Below are 14,131 nucleotides of genomic sequence, written 5' to 3'. Positions count from 1 at the left end.
CGCTATAGATTTTGGGACTATAAAAGTAAACTACGCACCATGCTGTGCTTTTCAGTGCACCGCAGTGTCTTATTATAAGTATTAGAGTAGGGTTTGTTTATATAGCGGCATAGAGCTATTTTATAATTTCCACTGTTTGTACAATTTTGCATAACGTAAAGAGGATATTAAATACACGCACATTGCTAAAACATATTAAAAGGATCAATGTCAAATATAGTTTTCTTTAATATTCCCAGAAAAAGTGGATACATTTTATTAACATAATAACAGTAGGGTAGAAAAATCTAATTAAACTGCTTAGTAATTTTGCCAATGGAGGTAATTCAAAGATAAATTGAACTCACGCTAAAAATGTGAATGCAAAATCTGCAAGACGGAATAATTGTTGGAATAATATAATTAGCAAAATGTGAATGCAAATTATGCTGACGTGTAAGAGTACATTATTGTTGGAATATTATTATTAGCACATTGATTGATAAAAGGCTATCTTTTATTTCTTTTTATTCACTGAATGTACTGTTTACTAATTATAATTTTTAATCAACTATTCCGCACCATTATAGACATTGGGTGCGCAATGGTTTTAGTTATGAAACTCAATTGTAAATTTTAAAAATTAAAATACTGGGAAAAAATGCGTGAATTGATAAAGTGATATATGGTAGGTAAACACGGATATTATAGATATTGCCTATTTTTTATTGTATATTATTTATTATTATTCTATCTTTCGGTTTGCGGACAAGCTGGGGTTTTATAAGAGAGGCGTAGCTAGGGGGGGGGGGGGTGGAAATCGAAAGTTTTAGGGAGGGGGAGGGGGGGTAGGGTGCACATCGAAAGTTTGAGGGGGTGCAAATCAAAAGTTTGAGCGGGGGGAATTTCAAATCAAAAGTGGTGCAAATCGAAAGTCTGAGGGGATGGGTGGAAATTGAAATTTTGAGGGGAGGGGGTGCAAATCGTAAGTTTGAGGGAGGGTCAAATCGAAAGTTTGTCCCCGGGCGCCGGAAAGGGTCGCAACGCCTCTGTTTTGTAGTCATTCACTGTGTCAAACGCGTCCGCCGGGACTCGGAAAGGGCGCGATTTGGCGCTACGGGCTAGACTGTGAGCAATATGCCTTTATGATTGCATTTAAATTGTGTTTATGTTATGAGTGTTGTGTTCGTTTTTTCGTTTTTTTTTTTGTTTTTTTTTGCGTTTGTTCGTTTGTGTTGTGTTTAGTTTTGTTCTGTTCCAAAGTTGGTATATTTAAAAATGATTTACCGTGGCGGAGCACGGGATACAGCTAGTCTATAATATAAGCGGGCTGTGTCTGTCCGTCCGTCATCGCTATAGATTTTGGAACCATAAAAGTAAACTATGCACCATGCAGTGCTTTTGAGTGCACCGCAGTGTCTTATTATAAGTATTAGAGTAGGGTTTGTTTATATAACGACATAGAGCTATTTTATAATTTCCACTGTTTGTACAATTTTGCATAACGTAAAGAGAATATTAAATACATGCACATTGCTAAAACATATTAAAAGGATCAATGTCAAATATCGTTTTCGTTAATATTCCTAGAGAAAGTGGATACATTTTAATAACATAATAGCTGTAGGTTAGAAAAATCTAATTAAACTGTTTAGTAATTTTGCCAAGGGAGGTATTTTAAAAATAAATTGAACTCACGCTAAAAATGTGAATGCAAAATCTGCAAGACGGAATAATTGTTGGAATAATATAATTAGCAAAATGTGAATGCAAATTATGCAGACGTGTAAGAGTACATTATTGTTGGAATATTATAATTAGCATTGATTGATAAAAGGCTATTTTTTATTTATTTTATTCACTGAATGTAATGTTTACTACTTATAATTTTTAATCAACTATTAAGCACTATTATAGACGCGTCATCACGTTCATTCGGTGCGCAATGGTTTTAGTTATGAAACTCTATTGTAAATTTTTAAAATTTAAAGTACTGGGAAAAAATGCGTGAATGGATAAAGTGAAATATTGTAGGTAAAACACGGATATTTTAAATACTGCCTATTATTTATACTGTTTACTAATTATTATTCTATCTTTCGGTTTGCGGACAAGCTAGGGGTTTTATAGGAGAGGCGTAGCGACGGGGGGGGGGCATATGTCCCCGGGTGCCAACCTTAGGGGGCGCCAAAGTGGGTTGGAAAAAATTTGCGATGGGGGGGGGGGGTGGTGGAAATCGAAAGTTTTTAGGGCGGGGGGGACAGGGGTGCAAATCGAAAGTTTGAGGGGGGGTGCAAATCACCGGAAAGGGCGCGATTTGGCGCTACGGGCTAGACTGTGAGCAATATGCCTTTATGATTGCATTTAAATAGTGTTTATGTTATGAGTGTTGTGTTTGTTTTTTCGTTTGTGTTTTTTTTTGCGTTCGTTTGTGTTGTGTTTAGTTTTGTCCTGTTCCCAAGTTGGTACATTTAAAAAAGATTTACCGTGGCAGAGCACGGGATGCAGCTAGTTTATTATGTCAAATTCGAGTAATTACCAGTGACCGGAATTAGTATTTTACACTATTTCCCATTTCTAAAAAAATATCACTTCTACCGGACTGATTTGTTTCAACTTTTCCTGCAGGTCAAAACTCAATAACAAATGACTGTGACTTAGATGTTTAATTAGCAGTGTTTCCTTTATAAGTATTGATTTTCCACTCTATTACGTACATTTCTTATTTCTACTTGATTCTAATTTGTTTTTAAAAATTTAAGTATTAAAAAAAATTAAACATTTCGTTACAGTATAAGTAGAGGCAAATAGCACTGAAAGTGCCTTCCATTTAAATAACTTATTGTTATACAACAAAACACGGAAATTTTGGGGAGATAACTCCCGCTTCATTCTCGTAGTGAATAGTAAAATCAATCAGTAAGGAGATAACTCCCGCTTCATTCTCGTAGTGAATAGTAAAATCAATCAGTAAGGAGATGACTCCTGCTTCATTCTCGTAGTGAATAGTAAAATCAATCAGTAAAGCGCTGAATGCGTCAGACTCATCATACAATGTAATTTAATTCTGTGAATCCACATTTTTTCTACACATTTTGCTGGTTTTTTAGTATAGCTTGCCACTCTTCCCTAGCAGTTTTCTTTGTTCTACTAGTACTAGATTAGGCTTTTAGTAGAACTATAGATTCGCGTAATTTCGGAAGATATGTAAAATGTTCTTCAAGATGATTTAATTCAATTTATTCATGTGAAATATTTCATTTCTTTTCACGTTCAAAGAGTTATTTAAAATGTATAAAATATAAACATATGACTAATTTAGATATATGCATAATTAATTAATTGGGGTATGGGTACTTGGAACTAGTTTTGTAAATTTCGCTAATAAAGCAGGCCTATTATTCATATAAGACAAAACATGTTTTGTTACAACTTTTGTATTTATTAAATCAACTTTTACAAATATTTGAAAACAGTATAAAATCAAATAGGACAATCATAAAGATGTAGATTTCTGTCATCAGATACTGATACAACTTTTGAACCAGATGGGTTGTATTTTACATCCCAAACCTATAATAATAATAATAATAAACAGAATATATTTAAATACATAAAAAGTAAAGTTCTCCTTTCAGACCTAGAGATCTAAAGGGCTGATGATGTAGAGTTCATGTGTTTCTCGACGTCAACATATTATTTATTGGATAGTGTGGTTGGGTGTTGGGAAATTGCGAGAAGGGCGCAAAAACCGTCGGTCGCGTGACATTTTTGCCTCGCATTTTACCATCATCCGATACTTACGCAGAGTGGTGGTAGGATGCAAAGCTATCAGCGAAAATTTTACCGTGACCGATTTACAGTGATATTTGATGCAGACTTCAAAGACGTTTCGTTTACATTGTTAAAACTTACGATTTTCCCGTCTCTAGATAATCTGATGATTTGTTAACGTGACGGACACTAGTAAAAGTGTATGTTTACTATATAAAATCCATCTTGTTCGGGGGGGGGGGGGGCGGTGGTGGACTTTTTCCCCAAGAGATGCCTGGAAGAAACTCTGATACCACCCGCTCCCTTTCTTTTGAACCCGACCACATTAGTAATGAGATGCTTGGAAGAAAATCTGAAGGTCGCGCAGTGTCCTGTCACATGATGTCTTAATGAATAAAAGTGGGACGGCTCGAAATGTATACCGACCTAAGTTTGGAATTTTGAATATCTAGATATAGATTTTAAAAATATAGTCTAAAATAATATTATTCTCTTTATGGACGCTTACTGACCCGTCTATCGAGACTGGATTTTTCTCCCGCTGACAAAAAAAACGAGAGCGGGCTATCACCACAGGACAGTCATATGATGTTAAGATTTTTTTATTTAGAGCTCTCTCTCGATTAAAAAAAAAGAATAACACACAATTTTCGTGATATATCAACCCGAAAATATAATTTTATTTTCGCAAATTGTGCCTCGCTATTTACCCGTGATTCCGCAGGTGATTCCGCTCGCCATTTCGCGTCTCGCAAATTCCCAACACCCGTGACCTGAAAGATGCGCAACGGAAAAAAGCGCAAATAGAAAAAAGCTCAACCAGAAAAAAAGCGCATACAGAAAAATGAAAATTCATTGACATATGTTACATCTCTTGCGACAGCCTTAATTAGTCCGTTGGGGTTGTATAAAAACTCACTTCGAACTAACTCAGTTACATGCTATTTATTTTAACATGACAAGGTTAGCGTCACCAAACCAAATCATGTACTGCCAAGGCACCTTTACTTGCCCCAACGTGTCAGGTACCCATCATAGCTGGATGGACTCAAAAACGTCCTGTATCCATGTCTGGACGGAGATCCGAACTTGAGACACATAGTTACACACATAAATACTTCTGTGCACATGCACGTGAGTATATCTATGTATATATTTATACATCTATCCATTTAGTTTATCTCTGTATATATGTATATATGTGTATATGTATATATGTATATATGTGTATATATATATATATATATAATATATAAATATATATATATATATAAATAATATATATATATATATATATAAATAATATATATATATATATATAATATATAAATATATATATATATATAAATAATATATATATATATAAATAATATATATATATATAATATATAATATATATATATATATATATATAATATATATGTTACGGTCAAAGCCCGAAGTCGGCCAATGCTAGGATTGGCCAATATCGCCTCCCATAGGTCGGTCAAAGTCCGAAACTTTGCTTGATTTCGGCCTGAAATAGCTCTTGATTTCGGCCTTTGGCCGGCCAGTCCGGGGACTGGCCATGGTGGACCGGCCAAAGTCTTAATTAGAAGATCATCTGGCTAGGGACGACCGGCCAAAGTTCGAATTAGAAGATCATGAGCAGATTTTGGGGGTTTTTTTATGCCGTAAGAATCATGAAATTAAGTCTTTATTGATTATTAATTAAAGTAAATGACAGAAACATTCAAATTTTTTATTGTACTATAGTCTCAATCTATCAATATCATAATTTGATTCAACAAGTTGAACTTTTATGGCATTTAGAATTACATAGCAGCTTGTTATTTTTACACTTGCAGCGATTTGTTGTGCACTTAGTTGTGCAATTGCAGCGAGTGTAGCCTTGGCCCCCAGTCAATGATTGTGAAGATGCGATGGTTCATAGTGATTTTTCCTCAGTGCCAACTGACGACAATAAGAGCAGTTTTTCGTGAAGAATTGAAAACTCACTTTTAGCATACAGTTGTTTTAGAACACCACGTGCTGTTCCTAATTTGTAGAAACCGCCCTCGACGCTCATGACAACTGCAATCACGCTTCGGAGATCACCGTGACCTCTGTCAACATCTGGAAAACGGATGCGTACATTGTCACCCACTTCACCATCTTTAAATTTTGTATTTAATGTTTTAAGCATCTTAGCACCTTGAGTTTGCAAGCCAGTATGAGCTGCTGACCTGTGTTCCATGATGTCTTGTTTGTTGTGACACAATCTGCAGGTAATGTTTCCTCCGTACCTCTGCTTCATTGGGTATTCCACAAATAGCATGGACATCGTTGCCACAGGATCCAAAAGAATAAGCTGCACTACAATGTTTTTCACAAACTATACAGAATCTGTTGGCCACATAATTGTCACGCAGTTGGTCTGGACGTTCCGCCATGGCAGTAGATGTGTTAGCTGAGGATGTCGTTGCATTTATGGCAACCTCCATTTCTTGTTCAATGTTCTCAAGATCTTCCTCAGTAACTATTTTATCGAGAGTCCATATATGGAAACTAACATGGATTTACATTTTTTTCTTTTGACAGCCATCTGCTATGTCTGTCTCATGGCCCTTTTGATCCATGTCGCCTTGCATATAGAATGCTATATAAACAAGAGCTAAACAATACGTTACTCTCAATGAAAACGCACCCAGAATAATGAAAATGCGATCACAACTTAGTCTAGATAGAACATTGGCCAGGACATACCGGCCAGTGCGCGCATTGGCCGGCCAATGTACGAAATACGATCTTAGTGCTAAGTTCTTCGGGCTTTGGCCAAGAGAGCCGGCCAATGCGCGGATTGGCCGGCCAATCCTAGCATTGGCCGTACTTCGGGCTTTGACCGTAACATATATATATATATATATATATATATATATATATATATATATAATTTTCATAACTATGTCCATAAATCAGAAGAGTGATTTGGATATAAAGCTGATTAAAAATATTACTTATATATATATATATATATATATATATATATATATATATATATATATATATATATATATATATATATATATATATATATATATATAAATATAATTTTCATAACTATGTCCATAAATCAGAAGAGTGATTTGGATATAAAGCTGATTAAAAATATTACTTACCTGATCTGTATGGTCATAGAACGTGTGAATACACTGCCTTGATCCAGCATTCCATATCTTTACAGTTTTGTCTGAAGAGCTGAGTAAAATATTATCGTACCAAATAAAGTAAACAGTTAGATCTATCTTATGACTTTTTAGGTATGTCAAACGGCAGAAAAAACAACAACGCAGTTTTCGCCCGCGTCGCAATAAGCCAGCATCGCAATAAGCTTGGTACCAGTAAAAAGTTAATATTAAGCCCTCTAGCTCTGCACAACACACTAAATTCGCACCAAGCTTTTCTAAATTTACGGTAGCAGGTTTTAGTGGCTTGATATTAAAAAAAAACTGGAGTAATCTCCCCTAAGCTTTCTCGAATATTCTAATATAACACTACGGGGGATGGCAACTCAGAACATAGACAATATTTGTAATCCATTTTTAATTACTAAAACTTTTTATAATAGAACAGAATCTCGTAAAAAAAAAGAATCGCAGACCAAGTGAACGCCAAATTAAGTGTGGGATATTATTAGCACTTTATAAATTTACATGCGTTTTTTTGAGAAATCGTAAATTACTACTTCTGGTCTACGGAAATTACTCAAAATTTGAGTATGTAAGTATTATATCAAAATTTGTAGTTCTGTATCAAATTTTCAGCGATTTTCCGGTAACCGGAAACAGAACTTATTCTACTTTCAATTTTTCAAAAGCCTATAACTTGAGTACAAGTAGTACTGTAATTCTCCTCCTTCTATCAAATTTTAAGTAATTTCCGATGACTGGAAGTAGTAATTAGGCTATTTCCAATTTCTCAACAAAAAAAAACTAATATGAATTTGTAAAGTATTTAAAAGATATTGTTTGTCATTCACTTGGTGCGCGATTCTTTTTTTTCTACGAGATTCTATTTTAAAAAGTTTAAGTAATTGAAAATGGATTAAAATCATGTCTAAATCCAGAATTGTAATCCCCCTTAGTGTTATATAAGAATATTCGAGAAAGTTTAGGGGAGATCACTCCTGGTTTATTTTCTATGTATGTATATATAAACCCCTCAAATCTGTTACTTTTAGGGTGTCAAAAAATGATATATGAACTGAACAAATTTGGCATCAACTATCATAGAATCTTGAGTTCTAAACATAGCAATTTTTTAAAATAGCTCTGGTACCATTTAAAAAAAAAATCAATTTGACATAGTAGTAAATGTATAAATGCTTTAAAACCAAAATTGAAAGTTTTAAAGAAAATTTGCTGGAAATTTAAGAATGTTGGAATTATAAATATAAAACAAGAATCAGAAGAGAAAAATCAAACAATTGCAAACCCAGTATATCTGATCCACAGGGTATCACTGAGACAACCCAGCTCTGTTGGGTACCTGACTCCAATAAGGGAAAGTAAAGGTAGCTGGGCAAAACACAATGGGGTTACAGAAAAATAAACTCTACTTCATCTGCCCTATCAACAGGAAAGAGCAACCATTCCGTTTGAACCCTGTTCTTAAATGTTGAAATAATGGAACCCAGGGCATATTCACTGTGGTCAAAGTTTTGAGGACAAATCTTGTACCTACATTTTGACAGATTTATAATGCACAATTTATTTTAATCTTTCCTGTTTAAAACATTTTCTATTGTATCAGTAGCTCATAAAGGACGATTATCCCCCCCCCCCCCCCCCCCCCCCCGTGAAATCAGCCGTCTGTGACGACAGTTTTCAGATGTCAATGAAAAGATCAAGCAGAACTTGTTACCTCCACTTAGCTTCAAATAGTTTAAAAACAAATTATCTGCCCGCAGGCTATCTATTTGGAAAGAGTTAAAAATGGAGTGCTAAATGTTTTTAAAAATTAAGTTTCTATTTACTTATATCTTAACAATATCTACATGCTGAAAAGTAGAAACTAAAATAACCTTTATTGAATGAAACTTAAAATAACAATAAATTATCTATATCTATCATGATAAAATAAATGTGTTTTCCCCAATTTATTGAAACTATATCCTGAGAAAGGTTTCTTTTCTTATTATATCTTGCATTTAAAGGCTTATTGCAAAGTTTTTATACTCCCCTCCCCTCCTCCCCTTATTTAATACAAAACAATCAATGAGAACTTTCTTTTCTCATGTAAAGGAGTGAATTTAAAAAAAAAATCACACCTGGGTGAGCACCCAGCATACTTAGTATTTGTGACTAAAGTGTAAAGTGTATACACTAGGAAGTGGATATATTAAAAGTTAGACCCCCCCCCCCTCCCCCAGTTGCCTTGAGCAGTTAAAAACACCCATCAAAGTTGAAAAAATTGAGCACCTTGTCTAAGAGGGAAAATTTAAAGTTTTTAGAACTTACCCAGAAACAAAATGAGTGTTATCTGCACAGAAATCAACTCCAAGAACCCATGAGCCATGTCCAGAAAGAGTACCAGCAAGATTTGCATGCTGACTGAAAAAAATAATTTGTTACATGATAACGACATGATTGGCGATTCATTTATAAACCAGAGTAAAGATTCCAGATATGAACTTCTAGTTTTAACCAACAAATTCTTCAACCCAATTATCAATACTACAAAGATGCAATTGATCTAGTGTTTGTTGACTATACATTAATTTACAATAAAGGCATGCTAGAAAATATCCTTATATTATATAAGTCTTAGAAGTTTTTAAAATGAAGAAATTTAAGAAGCTAATGATTTAGTGCTAGTAGAAAGTAAGTCTACATATGGAAGCTAGGTGCTGAAGTTAACAACGCGTGCCCTTAAAAATAGAATATTGATAATATAAGTATCAATAAGTGATTTAGCCAGAGATGTTTCTTTACTTTGTGGGCACTGTATATTGTATCTTTCAAGCTATAAGAAACTAGAAGAGATGCTTCTTTACTATGTGGCACTGTACACTGTATCTTGCTTGCAAGCTATTAGCTTTCAGCAAGACAATCAGCGTAGAGAACTGTAACGTGTAAACTGAACTTTGCAATTTAATCTGTGTCAAGTTACTTGCAAAACGTTATGGAGCTAAATAATTTAGGTAATAACTTACACATCATAAATCTTGATTTGGCAATCATCAGATGCTGTAATAAGTAACTGACTGTCTGGTGAGAAGCAGAGTGATCTAATTGGCATAGCATGGCCTATAGGAAAAAAATTCAGCTGAATTTTATTTATGTAACTCTGGCTTAGTGGGAATGTTAGTGATGATCACTGTGATGTTAGTGTGTTTAGGGGCTGATCTTGAGAGAATAACAACAGACCACACTTTTGGATGTATAACCAATTGTGCACAGCAGTTAGGCACCCTTAGCACAAGTGTTGTACAGTGACAAATTTCAACGATGGTTGACATCATCAACAACACTATGATAATACTGCTATAAAATAAAATAATGTAACTCATGTGACTTGAAAGGGATTCAAACTCAAGCCGTCCCTTTTCTAATTGTTTCCTCATTATTGGGAGGCCAATTGCAATCTAAAGAAGAGTGTAAGAGATAAGAAACACTTCATTCACATATGGTAGCATAAAACTTGTTTATGTTACAAAAACTAAGGCTAGGGTTACAACCAGAAGGTCTTTAAAACTAAAATTGCAAAACATTAAGCAGACATGCAAAGCAGAAGGATTGCTGGGTAAAACATTTGGAAGAAATGTTAAATAATGTTAAACAGATCCCCCCCCCCCCCCCCCCCCACAACCCTAGACTATCTGTTCCTGACACACCACCAGCAACAGAGCAACTGCAGATGGTCACACATCCACCTTCTCAGTCACTCAAGCCATCAAAAACATTAAGAATGCTAAATCAACTGCACCAGGTGGAACAACAGAAATACAGCAACCCCTACTGTAAGAAAATCTGAGAACAATAATGGAGCCTTGTAAATTAGAATATGTAGTGAATCTTCTATAGAAAAGTGATCTTTCAAGCCCCTGATATTCAATGGTATAAAAAACATTAACCTAAAGAAAGGGGCCTATTAAACAAAATTAAGTGTTGCAATAATTAAATAACAGCTAATCAGTTTCTCTTGCAGTTTATACCAGTTTATTAACAGGTTGGCAGCCTGAGAGTAAAAAAAAGTTTTTTTTCTTAATTTTCTTTCAGCTTTAGTTTTCAATGTTTCTTTCAGGCCACTTAGAAGATATAAACAAGTTTTTGTTGGTGCTCAGTGTTGAATATAATGGCCAGGTCTCTCTCAACCAACTGGGTCAACAGTTTTGGAGAGTAATCGCGTAGCTACCTCAAGCTAGTCAATTATGCTAGACAGTATGAAGGAGACTGAAAATTGAGTTAATTAAGTGACAATACTCTACAAACATAACCTATTTTTTTCAAAGCGTCAAAACCACCACAGGTACAGATACTATGATTTAATTATTTTCCGAAATAGTAATGTTTTCCAATCAAAAGGCCATTTACATTTATAATGCAGGTTTGTAATAGATCTGAATTACTTGTCCCCAGACCACATAATCAAAACACATTGTAATATAACTATAGATGTGACATCTGCTTGAGGCATAAGATTTTTTGGCTTAAGATAATATGTTTGTTTTAAACAAAAATGAAAATAATACTTGTAAATAACATTGTAAAAATAACAAACCTTCCAATGTATGAATTAACTTTCCTGTTGTGATGTCAAAGACATTGACAATTCCATCTAAGGCACCAGATGCTATAAACTTTCCGTCAGGACTCTTTGGTCAAGAATACATATATAAATATAAATAAATATATATAAAAATTTAAAAATATTATATATATACATACATACACATGTATACACATATATACACATGTATACACACACATATATATATATATATATATATATATATATATATATATATATATATATATATATATATATATATATATATATATATATATATATATATATATACACACATAAATGTATACATATGTGTATATAATATATATGTCTATATGTGTATAAAAATTTTATATATGTGTTTAAATATATGTGTATATATATGTGTATATATATGTGTATATATATGTGTATATATGTGTATATATATATATATATATATGTATATATAGATATATACATATGTATATATGTGTAAATATACATATGCATATATGTGTATATATACATATGCATATATGTGTATATATATACATATACATGTATATATACATATGCATATGTGTATATATACATATGCATATATGTGTATATATACATATATGTGTATATATACATATGCATGTGTATATATACATATGCATATGTGTATATATACATATGCATATATGTGTATATAAATATAAATGCATATATGTATATATATATATATATATATATATATATATATATATATATATATATATATGTATATATATACATACACATAAATGTATACATATATGTGTATATAATATATATATCTATATGTGTATAAAAATTTTTTATATGTGTTTAAATATATGTGTATATATATGTGTGTATTATATGTGTATATATATATACATATGTATATATGTGTATATATACATATGCATATTTGTGTATATATATAGGTTAGAGGTTGGGGGAAAGGAGGGTGGTGGTAGTATTGTCCTTAACGACCTACTGATAGTGTTTTAAAGCAAATATTTTCAGTGGCAGCATTGGTACTGTCGAATTATTCACAAATTATGAATTACTGAAAAGTAGAAAATAAAACAACTAAATAGCGGCGCATGATATGCTGCGGGTCGGCTCGTTGACATTGGCTCTTTAAAAACAGGGAAATTTTATAAATTGTACATTTTGGCTGTTCTGTCTCAAAAGGTTGCCGACCCCTGTTCTAGGATATATGTACAATAAGTGCTGAACGCTTTGTATGCAATATAAAATATAAGGTAAGACCTTTATCTAGCTCTACCTAGACTAGTAAACGTCCTAGTTACTTCTTAGTAAATTCTTCATAATAGTAGTTACAACTTAGATAGATCTGTATCTACCTAGAATCTGCTAGATTCTATCTAGAAAATTCTAGATTTAGAAATTAGTGTGTTAGTCATGATTTTATTGTATTTTCTCCCTACAAGGCATAAGTTAAATCTTCAATTCAATTGCAAATACTAAATAGAAAGTTCAGAAGCTAGATTGTCCACATTATCTATTAGTAGATCTAGTTTTAGATGATACTTATAAATATTGTAAGTAAACAAGGAAACAGAAACATGTTCCAAAGGGAGATAATCGATTTACCTTCCTCTTTATTTCAATTTGATGTATTAGTATTACTTTTCTTTATCAATTTAAAAAAAAATAATAAGAGGGACAAACTTCGATGAAAATGGGATGGCGGACACGTTAGGCATGTCTGATATATATGTATATATATACACATATGTATGTATATATATATATGTATGAATATATGTATGTATGAAGGATGTATATATATATATATATATGTATTTGTGAATATTTATATATATATATATATATATATGCATATATATGTAAATATAAACATATATATAAATGCATATAAATAAATATATATACATATATGTAATTATATATGTATGTATATATTATACATGTTTATGTTTTGGTTGGTTGTGGTTAGGTTTAATTCGAATATATTTCCTAACACTGGCAATGCCAGGTATTTGCTGCTTAATAAACACACAAGTCATGTTCCTTTTTTTCACAGAGGCTAGCGCAAGGCCTGGCCGGCTAGTATATATATAAATACTTATACATAAACAAACATATATATATACGGGAACAGGGCATCCACCCCCCCCCCCGACGCGCAATTATCCCCTGTCAATAGCCCCCCCCCACGCCAAGAAGGACTTTACCCCGCTCCCCCATTATAGCTTAAAGTACAGCTAGCGTTATGATAAGCTTTTTGGCTGAGGTAAATGCTAAGGTTTTGGTCTTTTTTTAAGGTTAGGATTAACACTAGACATTGGTTTAAGCCTAACCTTAACTTTAACCCTGTCTAGGGGGGGGGGGGGGGGAAATGTCATACTGGGCGGGGGTAATTGACAGGGGGGTAATGCCCTATTCCTGTATGTGTGTATATATATATTTATAAACATGTATATGTGAATTAATGTATATGTACACATATATGTGTATGTACATGTTTGTGTACTATCTAGTACTGTAGTATATTTAATTTTTTATATCTAAAGATTCTGCAATGCAGTACATTTTTTTGTATTGAAAAATATTTTTTTAAAGTTCT

The 14,131-nt window shown here is 33.1% G+C and overlaps 1 protein-coding gene across 1 annotated transcript in view; it reads right to left on the bottom strand.

The window, feature by feature from the left end:
- Positions 1-3,388: 3,388 nt before the first annotated feature.
- LOC131940855 (superkiller complex protein 8) overlaps positions 3,389-14,131 on the bottom strand; it is a 28,479-nt gene continuing 17,736 nt past the window's right edge. The window contains exons 8-12 of the mRNA XM_059299749.1: positions 11,515-11,608; positions 9,947-10,040; positions 9,252-9,344; positions 6,912-6,990; positions 3,389-3,552 (exon numbers count right to left, since the gene is read on the bottom strand). Coding sequence (XP_059155732.1) covers positions 3,463-3,552; positions 6,912-6,990; positions 9,252-9,344; positions 9,947-10,040; positions 11,515-11,608 — 450 coding nt within the window. The 3' untranslated portion in view covers positions 3,389-3,462. The remainder of the gene's footprint in view (positions 3,553-6,911; positions 6,991-9,251; positions 9,345-9,946; positions 10,041-11,514; positions 11,609-14,131) is intronic.

The sequence above is a fragment of the Physella acuta genome, unplaced genomic scaffold (genome assembly GCF_028476545.2).
Source record: "Physella acuta isolate Inbredline_101_S28 unplaced genomic scaffold, ASM2847654v3 ptg000334l, whole genome shotgun sequence".
Classification (NCBI taxonomy): domain Eukaryota; kingdom Metazoa; phylum Mollusca; class Gastropoda; family Physidae; genus Physella; species Physella acuta.
The sequence above is the reverse complement of the archived record's forward strand: the minus strand, read 5'-3'. Positions and strand labels throughout refer to the sequence as shown.